This window comes from Python bivittatus, unplaced genomic scaffold, assembly GCF_059951505.1.
Source record: "Python bivittatus isolate LINGU-HERP-01145 unplaced genomic scaffold, Pbiv_v1 ctg000430_np1212, whole genome shotgun sequence".
Classification (NCBI taxonomy): domain Eukaryota; kingdom Metazoa; phylum Chordata; class Lepidosauria; order Squamata; family Pythonidae; genus Python; species Python bivittatus.
This window is the reverse complement of record NW_028277071.1, coordinates 2,158,454-2,180,270: the sequence shown is the minus strand read 5'-3', so window position 1 is coordinate 2,180,270 and position 21,817 is coordinate 2,158,454. Positions and strand designations below refer to the sequence as shown.

Here is a 21,817-nt window from a genome sequence, read left to right as displayed (position 1 = left end):
CTTTTTCACAGTGGCTTTCCTTACTAGGAATTATGTGACAGCTTCAATGAAGCCACATTTATCACCTTCAACATGTTGGTTTTTTAGAGTGCCTGGGTGTCATCTGTTCCAAGTTATTTAAGCACAAAAGGCAAATACATGCTGTGGAGATCTTCTCCATTTTGACTTCAGTAGCTGGATTACTGGGCTGCATTTTTTCTCCCAAATGCTATATCATTATTCAGAGACTTGATTTGAACAAGAAGGAGCAACTAACAAAGAAATGAAAGGGTTGTTCTTGGGGTTTTTTTGTCAGACACCTTGAATGAAGCTAAATTCATTACTTCACCATGTTGGTATTTTTGGTTGTGTTTGGTCTCCTCTGTTCCATCACATCAGAACACCAAGGTGATAGGCATGGTGCTAACTATGAAGAATTTTTCTGAATGTACACAGCAGCTCTGCATCTTTTCTTTTCACTATTAGATAAGAGTGTGAGCCCAAATCTTGATAACAAGAAATAGCTAATAAAGAAAATGCTTGAAATTTGTTTTTAATGTTCTAATGTGCACTAATCTCCTAACAAAGGGTTTGGCAACTTGAAGCTTATGAGCTTCATTATCTCTCCTTTTAATCTCTTCTGTATCACCCATAACACCCAAAGTATCCCTGGAGTTGGTGGTGCCAAAAATCTCTTCTTGTTTGTTTTGATGGGACATTAAAAATTTACCTTATATTTCAACCACTCCCAATATCCCACAATCTCTCTCTCTCTCTCTCTCTCTCTCTCTCTTTCCCTTTAGGGGAAAATACCACTCACAACTCCTCTCCCAAATCTAAAACAAAAGTTTCAATTCCTAGACACAGTAACTGTCTCCATGCTGTTTTCAGAAGAAATAACAACAATCACTGCTACAGCGAGACATTTTCTGCCAGTACAAAGCTGAAGATTAAGAAGAGATGCTTCAGAAAATAAGAATGAACAGGACAATCTGACATTGGAGGTGAAGTTCAGAATCTTCTTCCTCTTCTGTCTTGTAGGCATCTCCCTTTTTAAAAAATGTAGGATATCATCTCTGCCCATCTCCCTCACTGATTCTTTACCCGACTTCTCCAGATATGATGTCACTCTTTCTGGAATTCCACTGGATTTGTAAACATGTTATTTATAGTTAAAAACCTGTTGTTTTGATTACATCCAAAATTTTTATGATGTTGCTGTATAATTGAAAAAGTATAAAAATAGGTGCAAAGGAGGAGGTTCTGACGTTATGGAGGCAAAGCAAAGGTTTACTCTTTGGCAAAGCAGAATGTGTTTGTTTTTGTTTATAAATTAATGTTCTCTGGCCACCCTTGTTTCCGTATGCCTCACAAGGACTAACACTACAGAATAACCCTTTGAAACAACATAGAAATCCAAAATAGGGTTGAGGAGAAATACACAACAATAATAATTTCTGAATTTCAGAAGTGGGCTGATAGGATGTCTTGGTCTAGGGACTGAAAAGAAAAGGTTTTAGGAGTGTTGTGGGTTCTTTCTACAACCAATCAGAATTCACCCAGAAAAGCACTGGAAAAGGCTGGAGAAGACTTTGTTGTACAAAACAAAGATATTTTTGTACATTTCTTCACCTATTTTAGAAACAAATATCTCACTGCCAACATTTTATCAACATCTCTGCCTTCTTCCTGTTATCCTCATCTTGTAATCCTAATATCCTGTTCCTAAATCAATATATTATTGCTAATACTATATTTTAGTGCAACCATTTATTTCTTATCAACTCTTTACCTACACTATAACTTTAAAGTTCTGTATCATGTATAATATTACTCTATATTTATTATCTTATCTTATCTTATCTTATCTTATCTTATCTATCTTATCTTATCTTATCATCTTATCTTATCATCTTATCTTATCATCTTCCTCTGGGGTTTCTTTTCATTTTCCTCCTCCATTGGTGACTTTATTTTTTCCTTCAACAGTTAACAGGTGGGGCTCTCTCACCCATTCAGTTTGTTGGTTTCTTGTTGGGCTTCTTTACTTTTCCTCTAATGTAAGGTGAAAAATGCCTTCCATCTTCTGAGCTAGAAGAGCATTTGCCTCACTTCAAGTCTGGTGGATGATGGGATACAGGGGGAGTGTGCTTCTCACATCCCCGTTTTCCCAGATTCTCCCTCCTTTCCTGCTGGCTTTTAGGCTTCTGTTTGTCTGCATTTTTTTTCCCCTAAAAGAAAGTGAACAAAATATCAGGATTTAGTCTAGGGCTTTCCTGATTCATAATACAATGTCTTAACTGCTACTGTATTCCACATTCAGTAAAAATGTTAAAAATTCCTTAAGGCTATTTAATACATGTATCTCCTCATTCTTAACATTAGCTAGGAAGGTACCTGACAGCTTCAATGAAGCCAAATTTATCACCTTCAGCATGTTGGTCTTTTGCAGTGTCTGGATATCATTTGTTCCCACCTATCTGAGCACCAAGGGCAAATACATGGTGGCAGTGGAGATCTTCTCCATTTTGGCTTCAGCATTAGGATTCTGGGCTCCATCTTTTCCCCAAAATGTTACATCATTACTTTGAGGACTGATCTGAATAAAAAGAAGCAATTAATAAAGAAATTAGATTAATATTTTTCTGCACTGATGGACTTTGTTTTCCTTGCTGATTTAGCACAGTATAGAATTCATTCTATTCCTCTTTAGGAGAGGCTGGAGTTGCAGAATGAAATACAGCAAGATTGATTATATGTAGAAGGCCCCCAACCCCTTTTCCTCTCCCATTCATTGACTTAGACATAAAAGTCTTAACAGTTTGATGAGAGGAGAAAGGGGGGGGGGAGGAAGGGGGGAGGATAGAGAGGAGAATTTGGCATGTTCTATTCAATAGTCAAGTTTAAGTGCATAGACTTACAATGAAGAGGAACCAGTAGCTTTATTATACAGTTACCCTGATATCTGTGCCTTTGAGGACATTGGCTTTGAGAGTGGTGTCTCAAGCTTACCATGGCTGACAAACAAAAACTTCAAAAATAGGAGAGGGCGGAGCTGGCGTCGCGGCGATACGGCGGGCGATCCTGGGCTCCCAGGATCGCAGCTGATATCTCCTCCCCTGGACGGTCCCGATGGACCTAAGCTGTCCCGAAGAGATGGCGATCGTAAAGGGCGCGCCCCGTGGATCTCAGGGACGTCGCAAGTCCCAGATTGATCCCGGGAGAAGCTCTTGAAGCCGGCGGAGGAGAGGCAGCCAAAAATGGCTGCGAAAACCGGGACAGCTCCAAAGGAAGAAGGAAGAGAGGGGTGTCAACTGGGTGAGATGGACTTTTACTATTCAACTATTCTTAGAGAACACCTTAAGTAACTTAAAGAGATTTTTAAAAGTGAAGAAAAGTGGATTAAGCGGCGAGATTGAACCTTATAAAAAAAGAAGGGGGAAAAAAAAATTCTTTTCAACTTTCCCTTTTTAGTGGAATTGACAAGATGTTTTTCTTTTAAAAAAATATATTTTTAACTGGATTGGCTTTTTCTTTTTAATACTCAATAACTCTTTATTTTAAGCCTTTTTTTGACTAAGATTTCTTTATTGTTATAAGAAATTTATACTTTTTGATTTTGAAATGGGGAAAGTGGAGTTAAGAGAAAGTAAATGAAAGAAAGTTGCACTGCCATCTAGAGGCGCGACTTAGTGCTTTTTTCCTTCCATTGTGACGCATGCTCAAGGACTCTGTGCTTTCTAAAAAGATAGTGGGATGTGCATGTTTATACAGGTGCCATCCGTAACTATAAACAAGAAAGTGGAGTTGAAAGCAATTTTGAAAATATCAAGATGGAAAGTTTGAGCTAGTCACAAGAGCCTTGATTAGTGGCAGTAGCTCTTTTTTCTGCTAGAAGCTCTGCTTTGCTCTCCATTCCCCCCCCCAGTTGGATTTTTTTTTAAAGAGACTTAGTCTCTCCCCTCCTCTCCTTTTTTTCTTCTTTCTTCTTTTATTTTTCTCCTTTTGCTTCTTTTTTTCTCTTATTTTTGGCAAGAACAAAGATAAAGAATCCTTTGACTCAATGAAGGTTTATCAAGATAATAGACTATACGAGAAACACAATGCAGAAAAAGATCTTTAAACTATCGAGGATGACTATAAAAAACTGGAAGAAGAGCTGCAGAAATTCCCGCAAAAAAAAAAAGAAAAAAGATATTAAAGCTAAAATGGACTTAATTAAACATAAAACGGGATCAATGGAAAAGGAAGAAATAGTACAAGAAATCAGAAACATTAAACAGAATTATTGTGAGGCCTATAAACTGAGAATTAAAAGGGTTAATCAACTGATAAATGAAGAGGGACAGACTTGTTCTTGGCACTGAGGGTGAGAAAAAGATTATACAAGATTATAATGGAAAATCGTATTAAGAGAATGCACAAAAAGAAGAAGTAAAACAATATTGAAAGAAACTACTTCAGATGTTTAAAGAAAAACGAGGGGAATACAACAATGATGGAACTGACAGAAGCTTTAAAAAGCAGAATGTTTGAAAGGACATTTATTATTGCTTTCTCTTATCCAATAATATAGAAAAAGGAATAAACAGCTAGATATTTTGGGATATTGAATGAAAAGGGTGAACTCAAAATTATGCAAGCGCTGGAATAAAGTATAAATCTGAGATGTATAGTTAAAAATTGTATTTGATTGTAAATGTCTTAAGAGATTAGACTAAAATTTATACATGGTTGAATATAGTAACATATAGATTTTAAACTAGAGACATTTTTGTTGAAACATGTAGTGAAGAATCTGGTTAGAACTGTAACCTGGTTAGAACTGTAACTGATACTGTAACTGATACTGGTTAGAACTGTAACTTTTAAGAATTGGAAAAATTAAAAAGTACTTATGCAGGAGGAAGTTATTGAAAATTATGGAATGTGCAGAGATGAGTTAAATTGAGATTTGATATTAGAGTAAGAAGATAAGTAATTTTATATGACACGGGATTTGTTTTTATTAATGATTAGATGAGAAAATATAGTAATGTAATGGATTAGGAAATTTTATAATAGAAATTTGATATTAACTATTATATATATACACATATAATCGATAGATGAAAATGTATTACTAATCCTATTGAAAGTTAAAATTTCTTGTAATAAATGATTCTATAGATTAGCTATGAATGATTAATAATTGTTTATTGATAAGTATACAAGTATATTTTGAATAGATGATATGAGAATTTAAGATTATGAAAGGGGCACCAACGAGTTGGTAACTGGTTGACACACGGTATAAAATGGAAGATGCTTTTTTTATGCCTTTTTATGTTTTTGTTTGTTCATGTATGTTTTGTGTTTGTTGTAAAAATAAAAAAACATTTATAAAAAAAAAAAACTTCAAAAATAGATGTCTATGGACAAAAGAACTCAAATATATAGGCGTTTTATAGAAAAGCTATGACCCCATTACAAAGTAATTCCTGCAAATGTTACGTATCAAATCTTAGCCCTTTTTACGCTGAAATGAAAGTTCAAATTATTATGCCTCTTTTCTTCCCACCTAGTGATACAAAGGGCTAGACATTTTCTCTTTTAAGTGGGATGTTCAGATCTGGAATCAGGCTGTTTAATTTTTACCTTATGAGAACCAGCTGTCCCAAGCACAGAGTAAAGTATAAACTGCTTAGCTTAAATTATGCAAAGCACTCTTGCAATATGCAGTGGCTCATAGGAGAAAGGTGCCTATAACTGGGAAAATATCTAGGAAAGGAAGCTCATAAGAATGCCCCTTCTCTGCTTATTTGGTCAATGAAGTCTAATTATGTCATTTCCTACAGAAATACACACTCAATACATACTTAGATATTAGAACCTATAGAACATCCTTCTTCAGTTACTCAGGTTATTTATTTGAGCTTCAATTAAGATTAGATTAAACATGTATGTTTGCACATATATCTAGAATGTCTAATTACAGCAAAACTATGCATTTGCCATTAAATCCATGTGGGTATTACCATATTAGGGACAGATCATTATGGAGAAAATGTATCTGCGTGGTTGCTTAGTCAAAAATGATTTGATGGCACATAATCAATAAATCAATTACTGGGTCTAACTGGTTATGTTCAGAGATATTTTTCCAATGATGGTATCATCCAGATTTGGGCTTCAGTCCTGGGCCCAAATAGGAGAAGGGGAAATACCCCAGTGTTATACTATTTCTATTACTGATTTCACAGAAAAGGGAAATATGCAGTTGCAGAATTATGAATGCAATAGACATGTTTTATAAAATGCTAATAATATTATAAAAAAATAATAATATTAAAATGCCCCAAATAAACACATTGGTGACCAGTATGTACACCAACAGGTATTCAAACAATAACAGTACTTTGATTAACTATTTTATTTTAGAGTAGCTGAAGAGAAAGACACTTCTTAAGAGTGAAACCCAAATTTAATTTAACACAATTTGACTTGATTTAATTTGCTGTTTAATTCATGATGACTGAAATTTCCATTTGAATTCAACTGTTTTCTTGCTAGAGAAAACCAACTACAGATATTTATTTATTCATTCATTCATTAAGTTATTTAATTAATTAATTTATATGCCACCCATCTCCCCCAGAGGGTGACTGAATTAAAATTTGAAACAATAAAAACATAAATACCCATATTAAAAAAACTAATAACAATTCTTTATAAAAAGCCTTTATACAATTCAGGATGATGGGGGAGCTGTATCAAACATCCCACCAGCCAGTTCCAGCATTGCAAGCCCCCATCAGGTCCCCATCTGGCATAGCCATGTTTTTACACCTTTTTGGAAGGCCAGGAGAGTGGGGGCAGCCCGCCTCTCAGGTAGCAAACTTCCACTGGGCAGGGACCCCAGCCCTCTTCCTAGACCCTGCCACCTGAAGAACCTTGACTGGTGGGGTCCACAACAGGCCCCCTCTGCCGGACCAAGTGGGGCATGATATAATGGGGATGAGACAGCTCCTCGAATTACAGAAGGAAACTTTTTACTTTTCTAATTTAATTCTTTTTTTTTTCACCTGCCACTATTATTTTGTCCTTAATTCCAGATTACAATTCCCTGTGTATCACAAATTGGGATATGCACCTGAGTGTATAGATCTCTACAATCATTATCAATTATCCATCATTATTTTCAATCTCTAAGGATACAGAAATATTACAATTATATTGCAAATATTTCAACAGACACAAAAATATAATATTCTTTTTTTCAGGGGTACAACTGGAGGGCAAAGACAGTTCTTTCCGATTTCTAAGACAGTTCACTTCTGACTTAAAAGCAGCCTCCTGGAATAATGTATATCAGGTTGCCCTATTCCAAATTCTTATAGAGCGAACGGGTGGCTGAGAGATAAATTGGTCTGCAAGATGGTATTAATCTTTGCATCTCTAATAATCTTGTTCTTTTATATAGAATGTGATACACCTCTTGGTAAATGTTCTGTAAGAAACCAGCCTCTTATTAAGCACAAGCAGTATCGTTCAGAAGATTTGGTCATTGCTGGCATTTCTTCTCAAATTTACATGATGTCTGAAAAAGTAACATTCAGAAGAAATCCATCAAATGAACTGGTTGATGATTTCATGTATGTAATTATTAGTTTTAAGCAATGCAAGTACAGAAATAGTTAGTCTGAGGCATGATTGAATTTGGGTGGGGGATGAATGCCAGATTGCCTATGCTGCACTATTATTTCTCTCTTGTCTTAATATTATTATTATTATTACTACAATGATCATCTAAGGTCTCTTAAACAAGGTAATTTCCAATGTGTTTTTATTCTGATAGATTCCAACACCCTCCTTGATACATTTTTAGTAGTTTAATTTTAGTACATTTCTTTTTCATGGGGCTATAACTGGGTGAAGTACAAAAGAAATAAATGTATGCAATGGCATCTCATTGCTTCATAATAGTGATCAGTTGTAGAAGGTGTGCATGACTGCAGTTAGTCCTCCATGCAGATATTGTATCAAATGCTTCTCGGGAATTTCCAGTGTCTTAAAGTACAATATAGCGACAACTGAATTTCCTTTTTCAATACCCTGAGAAACACAATTGTGGGGAAGAAGAACAAGGAAAAGGAAGAGAATATGGAAGTAGAAATGGAAATGGTAGAATAGAAAATTAGGGTAGGAGGTAAAATTAAATCAGGATCCCTAAATTAAGGAAACCTTCTGTAATTATTGAAAATTATTCCATTTTGCAATTCAGCCTTCACCATCACCAATACTTAGGGCCATCTCCAATGGGTAAAAAGAAGTGGAATGTTACAGCCCAGTATTCCAGAAAGCATTTATTATTCTATTGTTATATAACTTTGCCCTCTGTCTTGAGACTAGTTGTCTCAGATATTCAAAGAAATCCTTGCTTAAATGCTGATGTACCCACCTGTTTCAGTGCTCATGGGCTGTATAATCTAATCTTGTGTGATACGATTAGAAAACATAAATTAGGATGCAGCCAATTCCAAAGTTGGAAACAGACGTTCTAACACTCATTTCAGGTTTCATATACAAAACTACCAGCACATCTTGGCTTTGGAATTTGCAATTAAAGAAATCAATGAAAATTCCTGGATCTTGTCTAATATCACCCTTGGTATCCATATCTCCAATAGCTACGTCCTAGCAAGATGGATCTATCTCGCTTCCATGGAGCTTCTCTCTACAAAGGGAAGGTTCATCCCAAACTACAAGTGTGATCTGAAGGACAATGTAATATCTATGATTGCAGGACATAATGCTTATGTTGGTCAGTTCATGTCAAATATTCTGAGTATTTACAAGATCCCACAGGTAAGATGATTTCTTAAAAGATTGGTACATTAAAGAACATTTGTTGTCTGGGCATAGAAAATGGTAAATAAACAAATAAAGAAATAGACAACAATGTAAGATGCCTTGAGCAAAAACATGATGTTACAGGTAAGACCTAACACTGAAAGAAAAGAGTCGAGTCTAACAACCCATTCACACATTTAGGTGATTCTTTGTGGTTTGTACACAGTGATAAATTAAACAGAAATAAAGACTACCCAATAAATAAATTGCCTGGGAATTTGCTCACTCTAAGTTTAATTAACTGTAGATCTAGCCCACATACAACATATGGATATTCCGTTCTGATTGTGAGTACACATGGATATGAAATGGAGCATATCAGTACATTTCCACATTCTACTTAGTTTATTTCACGAAGAACTAGATTTATTGTATTGTCGAAGGCTTTCACGGCCATAATACGATGGCTGGTGTGGGTCTTCCAGGCTGTGTGGCCATGTTCTGGAAGTTTTGTTTCCTAACGTTTCGCCAGCATCTGTGACCGGCATCTTCAGAGGGCAGGAGCACAGACAGAGAGAACTTCCAGCACACGGCCACACAGCCCAGAAGACCCACACCAGCCAACTAGATTTATTTTTTCACCAAAATATCAAGAAGGTTCAAATTTTCGGTTGTCAGAATACAGTTTTATCCCTTGGGTGATATATTCAATTAATAGAATTAAGTAAAATATGAGACTATTATTCACCTATTGGATAACAGCAGAAGAATTGTAATCAAAATATATGACTACATTTTTTTAATTAAAAATATTTCTGGTCACTTGCTTGATTTAGTTTAATTTATATTCCAAAATTTTATCTAGATGATGAATATGATTTGTGTCAGAAATCTTCAAAACAAACATGACTTGATATTGTTGATGTTAGAATGATGCTAAATATTAAAATTTCACCCAGGGATGGAAAGACAGGAGTTATTCAAAATTCAATATGCAATATCCATTTGCATATTCCAAATCCTATGGAAAGTTATTTCCACTGACTCATATAGCACAATCCAGTAGTTCATATGCATCTTTGCAGTTCATATATTTCTGAAGCTTTAGAAAGACACCGTGTTAAAAGAAAAATAAACAATTTCCATAGAAATTATATCAGAATATGAAAATGGAAATCAACTTTGCTCTTGTTTGGAGAATATTAATATTTGTATCAGTACAAATCCTTAAAAATACACACAAGTAATTGATTTAGAAATATATGCTTCAATTTCTTCAAATCTCTTAGCTCATATATGGCTCAGCTGCAGAGATGGATGACAACGTACAAGCTGCTTTCTTCTATCAGTTATTTCCAAATGAAGATCTTCAGATTATGGGGATCATCCAATTGTTGCTTCACTTCCAGTGGAAATGGATTGGGCTCATTGTCCAAAACCCTGAAAAAGGAAAGAGGTTTATACAGAATAGGCTTGATATGTTTTCTAAGAAAGGCATCTGTTTTGACTTCATAGAAGAAATGGCAACAGAATCCATTACCAATGACATTGAGGTTCAACTTAATAGCTATGTTATGATGTACAAGGTTATTATGAGAAGTACTGCCAATGTTGTGATCGTATACTGTGAAAATGAGGACATGCCCGTTTTTAGAATGTTGCCATATCTTTCAGAATATGAGGACATGCCAATGAAGAGAAAAGATAAAGTTTGGATAATGCCAGCACAGATGGAATTCACATCACTCCGCTTTCAAAGAAATATGGGTCTGGGCTTCATCCATGGTGCACTCTTGTTGGCAGTTTCCTCAAAGGAGATATTAGGGTTTAAGAAATTTATTCAGATGAGAAAGCCTACTTCTGAAGAAGAAGACAGTTTGACAAGACTGTTTTGGGAACATGCATTTGACTGTTCTTTCCAAAATGCTATGTTAGATGAGGACAGTGGCAACCAATGCACTGGTGAGGAGGCACTGGAGACCCTTCCTGAATCTGTGTTTGAAACTAGCATAACTGGGCAAAGTTATAGTGTCTACAATGCCATCTATGCAGTGGCCCATGCTCTGCAAGCCATGCTTTCATCCAAACCCAAACACAGAAAAAGAGGAAATGCTTGGGAACTCAGGACTCTAAATCAACAGTCATGGCAGGTAAAATGGAATGAATGTAAATATCCTTTTATCCAAAAGCTAGTCATATAAGTGTTCAGCTGGCATTTTGGGATGTAATAAGATAAGATCAAAGTGATATGTCAGTCCTTCAAAGAGGGGTGGATTTTGCCTTAATAGTTCAGGGTCATATACAATACCTAAACATGGTGTGCAACAATGATGAGAAGGAGGCAATATCAAATGTTAACTGAAGAGGAAAATGAATTTTCGGAGGAAGACACGGCTGATGGCAGGGGCCAATGAGGAGGAGAGTATGAGATGGGGAATAAAAAAAAAAGAGAGAGAAGATGCCATTGAGCAGTGATCAACAGGCAGACCACACAAGGATGAAGAGCATTGTTTCTTTGTTCCTGATAGGAACAAAGTAGTACATCACAGTTCTAGAGCAATAGGAAGTAACCAGGATCTCATGAAGGGTTGGGTTAACACTGTGGCTTCAGCTGACATGGATGAAATTATTGCTTCCTGCATGCATGGGAATGCTAAAGGAATTCTAAAAATAATGTAGAAGAGTGCAGAGATGCCCTTGACAAAGGATGCAGAAGTGATCAGAAGGACTGTTAAGAGAAAGTAAATGACAACTTAGTCCTGGGAAAGAAGGGAGCGTGAGAAAGAGATGCCAAATAATCCTACCTTATAGGGAGACTCTTGCAGGCTTTCAAGTTTCTGTTATCATATCTTAGAACAGTAAAAGTTGACTCTTTGCACTATGTTCACTAACTAGTCAACCACGCATAGCTTATGAAAGATCATTCAAACTTAACGCATAATAGTCATTCTTTCCAACCTTTTAAAATTCCTATCAATTATTTCCATTTAGTTTCATTGGTATCTGAGAACAGTTTCATTTAACAACAGTGCTGGAGAAATAGTTTCTTTTGGTGAAAGAGGAGAACTAGCAACTGGATTTGATGTTATCAACTGGGTCACATTCCCCAACCAATCGTTTCATCGAATCAAAGTTGGAAACATTGCTCCAGTGGCTCCCCCAGATAAAATTCTTACTCTTTCTGCAGAGGAAATAATCTGGCCCACCATGTTTAACCAGGTAGTTTTGGCACCAATATCAAATCGTGGGAAATAATTTATTTTCTTGCTTTGATTTTCACTTACTTGTTCAATATTCAGACAGTTTCTTCAGGAGTTACAGGCACAAATGGACTCTCTTCTGAAAGTGATTCATAACATGATCACCATAAAGTTAAAAGCCACATAAAAAACTGACCTGAACTGAATTTCTTAGAGTGAATAAGACAATTTTCATTCCATGGCAACAGAATGCAGCCTTCCTCCTCCTCCTCCTCCTCCTCCTCCTCCTGATTTTGCTGAGGTTTAAGAAAGAAAGTTTAAAAACATTTTCAAGAAATTTTAAAAAATAACATTTCTTTTAAAAAGCATTATTTATTAATATGTGATATTATATTAAAAGGTATAGGTATTTTACTAGTGTATAAAAACTATATACTTGAAAAGAAAGTACCTAACCTCTACCGGGTGATAGCGTCTATAAGGGGGAGGGTCTTTAACAGCCTTTAAAATTGCAGTGATACATAATATTAATGTGGCAGGACTTTAAAATGCCTGAATAATTTCCAAGTTTCTGACCTGGGGAGTTCTCATTGTTCATTATATTAATATTATAGATTTTCATCAATGTGGGGTCATTAAAGACCTTGACTGCACATCCATAATTTCTTGAAGATGTATTACCTTTTAAAAAGCATCTATCAGCTCACTAATTAAATCAGTTTGTGTAGAATATAGTTAAGAACATTCAAACTTTGAAAATTGATATATATTTTAAAAAATCCCCTCTCACCCCTGTAGGTGGTATGTGTCTTCCACAATCTCGGGTCCTCTACCAGAGGCCTGGGAGTTTGAGGGTTCTGCGCAGTGTTCCTAGCACTGCACTCTTCTGGACAGAGAGCTCTGAGGTTGTTCCTGGGATCTGTTGGAGCCATTCTCCCAGCATAGGAGTCACAGCCCCAAGTGCTCCTACCACCACTAGGGCCACTTTGGCCTTTACTTTCCACATCCTCTCTAGTTCTTCCTTCAGGCCATGGTACTTCTCCAGCTTCTCATACTCCTCCTTCCTGATGTTGCTGTTGCTTGGCACCCCTACATCTATCATCACTGCTGTCTTCTGGTCTCCATCTACTACCACAATGTCTAGTTGATTGGCCAGTACCTTCCTGTCTCTCTGTATCTGGAAGTCCTACAGGATCTTAGCCCTGCTATTCTCCACAACCTTCTGTGGAATCTCACATCTGGGCTTGCCCATACAGTGTGCAGATGTTCCTGTACATTTTGTTCCAGGTTCTCTATTCCACCAAAGGAGAACATAGAGGCTACCGATGTGAAGACCTGGACGCTCCTCAAAATATACAGAGGTTTCCATCCCATGTCCAACACCAAGAGATTGTACACCAGCCAGAAAGAGGGCAGGTGGGGCTGGTGAGTGTCAAAGCCACTGTCCTGGATGAAACCCAGAGCATCCAGGAGTACATCAGCAAGATGGCACCCAAAGATGAGCTACTGAGACAATGCCTGAGGCAGCAATAGATGTGGGAGGAAGTTCAAGCAGAGGAAGTGCCATGGCAAGACAAGCTTCTGCATGGGATATATCATCCGCAGATAGCTGAAGTGGCTGACATACTGGTAGGATTTCAGACATACTGGCTGAAATCCTACCAGTAGCTAGAAAGGGCTGGACTAAAAGACAGCACTGAGGCACTGATCATAGCAGCACAAGAACAGGCACTAAGCACCAGATCCATAGAAGCACGGCTCTACCACACTAGGCAGGGCCCAAGGTTCAGACTGTGCAGAGAGGCCTCAGAGACATTCCAACACATAGTGGCAGGAACAGCATACACTGAATGGCACAACCAAGTAGCTGGCATTATTTACAGGAACGTGCTGTGTCATTAATATAAGTAAAAAGAGCAGCCAGCAGTGGGGCCCACCAATATTTATTTTCTTTTAGCAACTCTGGAGGGATGAAATCACCTCCAGGAGCTTTCCCAGATTTCAATGTACAATGAGATCCTTAGCTTTGGCTATAGACACAGGAGGCCATTCCGGAGAAGTCACCATTGGGCGGGGAACCACCATTGGATTATTTAATAGTTCTGCATTAAAAATGTTCTGAAAGTAACTCTCCCAAATATCTGCAGCTTTTTGGCAGGTGGGACCTAAGTGACTACCCACAGGAGATCCCTTAACTAGGTGCCAGAACCAAGCAGCGTTCTTCACCTTGCTTGAATTGCTGCTGCAATTAATCTCCCCCAGTCCTCTCTCAGCACTCGTTCTTTCTTAGATTTTATAAGTGCTTTAAACAACTTCTTTTGCACTCTGAGTGATTGAAAGGAACCTAATGAGTTGTCAGATTGAAAAGTATAGACTGCAGTAAGAAGGGCCTTTTTGCTTTATAACAATCTGTGTCAAACCAGTTTGGAACTCACATGAGTGGGGGTAGAACTAATTGATGAAACGCTAGATAGTGGGGCCCAGAGAGTGTGGGTAATAGACTGGTAATGTGATAATATCTGTTCAGAGGAGTCTGCTAAACAAATTTGGGAGCAGAGTTGAAGGAAGGGTTCTGAATTTAACAGAGTGAATGTGGTTTTTGCCCCTCTGGAAGACCATTTATTCCAAATGAGTCTTTTTGTTGTGGCCCTGGGGGACAGTGAGCTACAACTAGGAACTTAATAGTTACTTTAGGATTCTGATGGAAAATCTGGGAGATTCCCTGCATAGAAATAGGTTATTAGATGGGCGTAAGTACATGGAACCATAAAATAATCGACCCTCTTGCTCCTTTGGAGCCCCAGAAGGTTAGTTCCCCATTTAGGTCTCCTCTAGCAGAGCCATTTAGTATGACCAAGTCCAGACTGCCTATAAGCTGGGCCGGTCAGAAGCCTGTCATATTACAGTGTTCACCTTTAGACTGTCGAGCCCGTAAAGGGCAGACTATGCCATCTGAGGGGAGAGACCAAGTAAAATGAGCTTGTAAAAAAGCATCTGACTCTCCAATATGAGCACTGAAATCACCAGCAATAATTATTAATACAACTTGGTACTGGCAAAGCAGACTAGAGTTATAGTTGCCAAGAAGATCCCAAATATTATTAACTTCATTATATCTGTGTAATAGGGGAAGATATATATTGATGGATATCATATTGTGTGGCTTACGATGAAACAAAAGGGCTAGGGCCATACTGGCACATGGCTCCAACACACTCACAGAGATCTTAAATGTTGTAGTGACCATTATGCTCAAACCTCCTGAGGGTCTTCCATTTCTAACACTGGACAGTGCCTTGAGCCGTGCACGGAGTGTATCCAGAGAGAGATATATCATCCTTGGCCCATGTTTCCTGGAGCAACAAAATATCAAAGGAGGAAATATATTCCAGAAAAGAGGCATCTGTCTATGTTCCAAAAAAGGATGGAGATTGAGCCATTATCATAGGAGAGTCAGTTGGTATCCAATACCTCCATTGATGATTTGGTTAGTCCCATATGATCTTCAATTGCAGCAGATAGGGGTGTTTCAAGATTGCTTTGCAGGAACAGAAACCTGGGAGAAACATTTGCTCACAGGTGGAACTGGCTCAGCTGGTGCAGAATTTGATGCACATTGAGACTGGGGAGTAGCCTTCAGTTGGGATATTGAGTGTGTTTCTATAAGAACATCAAAATTAGAAGAATGGGCACAGTGTGAGAAGGCTCAACAAGATTTCTGGCTGAGCTTCCAGGGTGTGGCTTGCTAGGACCTGAGAGGCTGTCTTCAGCATCACTGCAAAGGACTGGGGACTCAGTCCTCTGATCATCTGGAAAAGCCTGGTGTATTCCAGCCAACTCCTCCTCACCCATAGAAAACTGATGATGCAAAATTTTAAGTGACACAAACTCAATAAATGGCTCAGCATTAGCAATAATAGCCAACAGAGTTTTCTTAAGTCTATCCAGCCTTTGCAAAATATCCTATTGCTTGACCTTGGGCAAGGCTCCAAAGGCACTGATAAGTGCAGGTTCGTCCAGATCAGACTTAGCCTCATTCTGCATATCCACCTTACTCCCAAGGCCTTGCTTAGCCAAGGACAAACAGGGAGAGGAGGTACTGTTGGTAACAACAGGCTTCTTATTTGGAAGACTGTGTAAATCAACAGTAGCAGAGCTGAACAAAGGGGTTGCCTCTCCATTGTAAAACACTCTGGAACAATCTGAAAGGTAGTAAGAAAAAATTTCATTTTAAGCAATATGTGAGGTATCGTAGATTGCTTAAAAGTCAGTAAGATTTGTTTACTGCCAGGCAAGCTTGAGAGCCACTCAACGATGCACAAATGCATTTGCCAATGGTGGCAGCGAAGAAGCTGTCCCAGAGAGGTTACAGTTGCTCTTTTGGAGACCCATCGACTGGAATTAGGGCTATTCAAAGATATGTAGAGAACTACCTGGTTTAATTGCATGGAGCAAGTAAGCTTTGATGAGTTTGATGAGGTTACTGAATAACAATTATTTTTGAATGTTAAAGAATAATTCCAGCTTTCAATTTTTAAATTTTCAACAGACATGTCCCCTTTCTGTTTGCAACAACAATTGCTCTCCAGGTTATAGCAAGATAAAAGTAGAAGGGAAGCCATTCTGCTGCTATGATTGCCTTCGTTGTCCTAAAGGAAAGTTTGCAAACCAAACAGGTAATAGATATCCATTTTATGTATATTTTTTTCTGATACTTTTTTTCTATAATCCAAAGAACTCATGTTTGAGCCACATCGGCCTACCAGTTAAAAGGTTTATTATAATTCAGGGAAAGAGATGTGAGAATTATACAAGGGAACATAGAAGGATTTCTTGAGATTTCTAAACAGGAATCTTTGATCTTGAAAATACCAAATGAATACCTAAGAGCTTTATAGGACAGCTTTGTTTGTTTGTTTGTTTTGAACATCTTCCCAAGTTACAGAATTGTCAACTTAAGAGGACAAAACCACATTCTGAATGTTTGGTCTCAGAAGTCAAACATGTAAGGCAAAGAGGTCTTTGGCTCCAGGGAGGAGCTGTGAAGCTGGTGGGCAGCTGACTGTTTGTGAAGAACAGAGTCAATTAGCTCAATAGTACAGAACCACAAAGATTTTGAATGAAAAGCACCATACAATAGAGATGTCAACATACAAGTTACCTTAGAAAATATCCCCTACTTACAAGAACTTCTAGTACTAGAAGATGAAGTTAGATCAGCACTCCGGTCATTGCCAAGTTGGAAGGCTACAGGAACTGATGGAATACCCACTGAAATATGGCAAGAAACAGAAGAAGAAGAATCAATCAAGGTTCTAACCAAGCTATGCCAGCAAATCTGGAGAATGACACAGTGGCTGACAGATTGGAAAAGGTCAGTCTACATTCCAGTACCACCCAAAAAAGGAGAATTAACAGACGGTACAAACTATTGTATAATATCCTTATTTTCACATGCTAGCAAAATAATGCTTTGGATCATCCAATGCAGATTAGAACCCTATATGGAAAAAGAGATGCCAGATGTTCAAGCCAGCTTTAGAAAAGGCCGAGAAGCATGAGGCATTATTGCTGATGTACACTGGATAACTGAGAAAGCCGAAGAATGCCAAAAAGAAGTCAGTACGTGCTTTGCTGATTATAGAAAGGCCTTTGATTGCACTGATCATGTCAAGCTGTGAAATGTGCTCAGAAAAATGGGAATCCCAGATCATTTCATTGTCCTCATGAGAAACTTATATACAGGTCAGGAAGCCATGGTACACACATGGTGAAGATTGGCTTCAGGCTGGCAAACAAGTGAGACAAGGCTGTATGCTCTCTCCTCCTTTATTCAATCTATATGCAGTATATATATTAAGGGAAGCTGGGATGGACAAAGATGAGCATGGTTTTAAAACTGGAGGAAGAAACATGAATAACTTGCAGTATGTTGATGACACTACCCTGATAGCTAAAAATGCAAAGGATCTGAAAACTCTAGTAATACAAGTTGAGCACAGTGAAAAAATGGAACTAAAATTAAATATAAAGAAGACCAAACTAATGACAACAGGTACAACAGCCAGCCTTAGAATTGGCAGTGAAGATATTGAAGAGATGCTTCTGTCTTTTAGGATCAATAATCAACACTAAAGGAAGAAGCCCTTAAGAAACACACCACAGTCTAGCATTTGGTAGAGCAGCCATGACAGTCTTGGAAAAGATATTCAAATGCTGTGATGTCTCTATGTTTACAAAGATCAGAATCATGCAAGCCATGACATTCCCTGTGACACTCTATGGAAGCAAAAGTTGGACTTTGAAGAAGCAGGATAGGAAGAGTATTGATGTTTTTGAACGTTGGTGTTGGAGAAGACTCCTGAGAATACTGTGGACAACCATAGATTCTGTGTGATATTTCTGAGTAAGGATATAGAGAAATTTTCATCTGGTATATTCAGTATTTTCTTATTCTGAATTTGTGAAGTGGAGTTTCTCTCTCTCTCTCTCTCTCTCTCTCTCTCTCGTCCTTTTTACACCTGTAGCACCATCATCCCCATCCACCAAATTGTTTCTTTCATGGTACAGAATAGAGGAAGAATCATCTGGTGTCCTTCTGCCATCTCTATTCTGCTGCTGTTATGTATATAAAAAGGTTAAGGCTGGAATAACCAAAGGCCACTCCCTTTCGGACCTATGATATTTACCCACAATTGTTTGAAATGATTGGGGTGTTTAATGTTTTATATATATATATATATATATATATATATATATATATATATATATAGCTATACTTCTATTCACTGTACATAAATGAAAATCGATTTGATTTACACTATGTGTTTCAGGGTATTGGATTCCAAGAAATCATACCTATTTATAACTTTATTGCACTTAAAGCAAGGCTTCACATTAAAAAAAGAAGAGCATAACTTCATTTGGAGTAAATGAAATCACATTACTTAACTCACAATTCATCTAACTCAGAGTTTCTTAAACATTTTGCTCTCCAGATCCCTTTTCACTTTTAAAAATTATGGAGGACACCAAAAGAGCTTTTATGTGTATGGGTTATATTTTTTGATATTTACAGCATCAAAAATTAAAATTGATGCATTTGTAGAATATTTATTTATTGACTCATGTAAGAAAAACAACCACCACCAAAAAAAGAACAATAATAACCCCATAAGATATTAGCATAAATAAAATATTTTTTATGAAAAACATATTTTTAACAACTTAAAAAGAATGAGAAGAGTTACATTGTTCTAAATTTTTGCAAATATCCTTAATATCGGGCAAATAATTTTGCTTTTACGTACTCTGAGAAAGTCTTGAGGGACCCCCCCCCCCAGGTGTCCTTGGACCACACTTTAAGAAATGATGATCTAACTCGTACCATTTTTAAAGACAGTGTTTTATTTTTCAGATGCAGATGACTGTCTTCATTGTCCAGAAGATCAATATCCCAACAAAGCTCAAAATGTTTGCATTCTGAAGAGTGTAAATTTCTTGTCCTATAAAGAACCATTGGGAATTGCCTTGGTGACTCTTAGTCTCTTCTTTTCTTTCATCACAGCTTTGGTGCTGGAGATCTTTATTAAACAGCGGGACACCCCCATGGTCAAAGCCAACAACAGGAACCTCACCTACATTCTTCTCATTGCTCTCATGCTCTCCTTCCTTTGCACCTTGCTCTTCATTGGCCAACCTAACCAGATGAAATGTCCTTTGAGACAAACTGCTTTTGGCATCATCTTCTCTGTAGCCCTTTCTTGCATATTGGGGAAAACAACCATTGTGATTCTTGCTTTCATGGCCACCAAGCCAGGCTCCAAAATGAGGAAATGGGTGGGGAAAAGACTGGCTATTTCTATTGTCCTATTTTGCTCCTTGGTGCAAGTCATAATTTGTGCTGTATGGTTGGTAATTTCTCCCCCATTCCCAGATTCAGATATTTCCTCCATGGCTGAAGAAATTGTCCTAGAATGTAATGAGGGTTCAGCCATTATGTTTTATGCTGTCCTTGGCTTTCTGGGGTTCTTGACTGTGGTTAGCTTCACCGTGGCCTTCCTTGCTAGGAATTTACCTGACAGCTTTAATGAAGCTAAATTCATAACCTTCAGCATGTTGGTCTTTTGCAGTGTCTGGATATCCTTTGTTCCTGCCTATCTAAGCACGAAGGGCAAATACATGGTGGCTGTGGAGATCTTCTCCATTTTGGCTTCAGCAGCTGGATTACTGGGCTGTATCTTTTCCCCTAAATGCTATGTTATTGTGCTGAGGCCAGACTTGAACAAAAAGGAACAACTAATAAAGAGAGAAAAATGAATTATGGCTCTGTAAATGATACATTCTTGTAGTGCTAGCTTTAGTCTGCTGGAGGAACAGCTGCTGCCATATTTTCCTGAAAAACTGAATGAGAAACATAGTATAAGAAATGTGTCTCAATAATAATGATATTTTACGGGTGAAACAGCTGGGCAATTGATTTCCTAGAAAAAGAAATTTCTCCTTAAAGGATAGAAGGAATGGGTAATTTCAATATGTGGAGATATTTATTTACTTTTATTTGTTTGATTTCTTTATTCTATTGATTTATATATTTCTCAACAAGTGACTCTGGGTACCTGGAGATATGAGGCTTTGAGGAAAAATTAGAAACATCAAGATTGTGAATGAAAATATCACCACCATCATCATCATTTTGTCATTATAAATAAAGATAATACAACAGGAAAAATAATAAACAACTTATTTTTAAAAAAGGAATAAGAAAACTATATGAACCAAAAATTCTAGGCATATATTCATAGATGTGTGTGTATTTCTACATAAATATTGCAATAATGGTAACCATATTTTATTATAATCATACTTAATTAATTACATCAATATGTTTATCCTTCCAATGTTGAAGAATAAGTCTCTTGTCCAGGTGTCTAGTTTAGTGCAATGCATATTATTCAAAAATAATATGATCATCTGAGAATGCTAAATCTTGTCTCACAGTTGAGTTAATAGATGTAAGGAACCATTATAGGACACTATAAAACACATGTTCAGATGAAGCATTAATCTCAATATGTGTTGTTGATCTTGAAAGAATTTGGAGTTCCTTTGCATTATCATCTTCTCAGTAAATATACATTTCAGGTTTATGAAATTTGGGAAACTTGCTACGTTGGGTGAGTTAGAGAAGATAGGATCAGATCTGGCCAAAATTGAAGAGTCTGACATCCACACAACCTATTTTAGTAGCTAACTAAAAAAGAAGATAGAGGAGGAAGAAGAGGAGGAATTAATGACAGAGGAAGAGGAAAAAGTAATGACAGAGCACTTTTACAACATTGCCAGAATCTCCCATCTAGGAACTGGAGGAAAAAGTGAGAAAGAGGAAGCTGTCTTCTTAGGAGATTATCTTCTATTATTGCTGATTAAGAGGTTTCTACTTCACCCACCTAAGGAACAGTACAGGGCATGCAACACATGTGCAGTTGTCTAGACAGCATTGTGGACATGGTAACCTTGATCTGTCATGTGCATTTCAAAAACAGTCATGGAGAAGATCTCTGGTTTTTCCACTCAAGTGCAGATATTCTCTTCCACTCTGTTTATGGTAGACATAGACAGCAAACAATTAAATATCTGCCATATTTCTCTCAGGAAGGTATTGCCTGTATTTCAAATAGGTTTCTTCATCTGCATAGAAGTCTGGAATCCTAACAGAATGAATTGCCAAGGATATACTATCATGGAGGAAATGTCTGGCCCAGGACCAATTAAATTCCACATTTAATAGGAAGGAGTAGTCTGAA

The 21,817-nt window shown here is 37.3% G+C and overlaps 1 protein-coding gene across 1 annotated transcript; it reads left to right on the top strand.

Moving 5' to 3' along the window:
• Positions 1-6,311: 6,311 nt before the first annotated feature.
• Positions 6,312-20,330, top strand: LOC107326735 (vomeronasal type-2 receptor 26-like). Its single transcript, XM_088143936.1, has 7 exons — positions 6,312-6,339; positions 7,442-7,613; positions 8,649-8,826; positions 10,101-10,961; positions 11,803-12,030; positions 16,561-16,687; positions 19,429-20,330. Exons 1-7 carry the CDS (start codon positions 6,312-6,314, stop codon positions 20,328-20,330), a joined length of 2,496 nt encoding a protein of 831 aa, XP_088000062.1.
• The last annotated feature ends 1,487 nt before the right edge of the window (positions 20,331-21,817 follow it).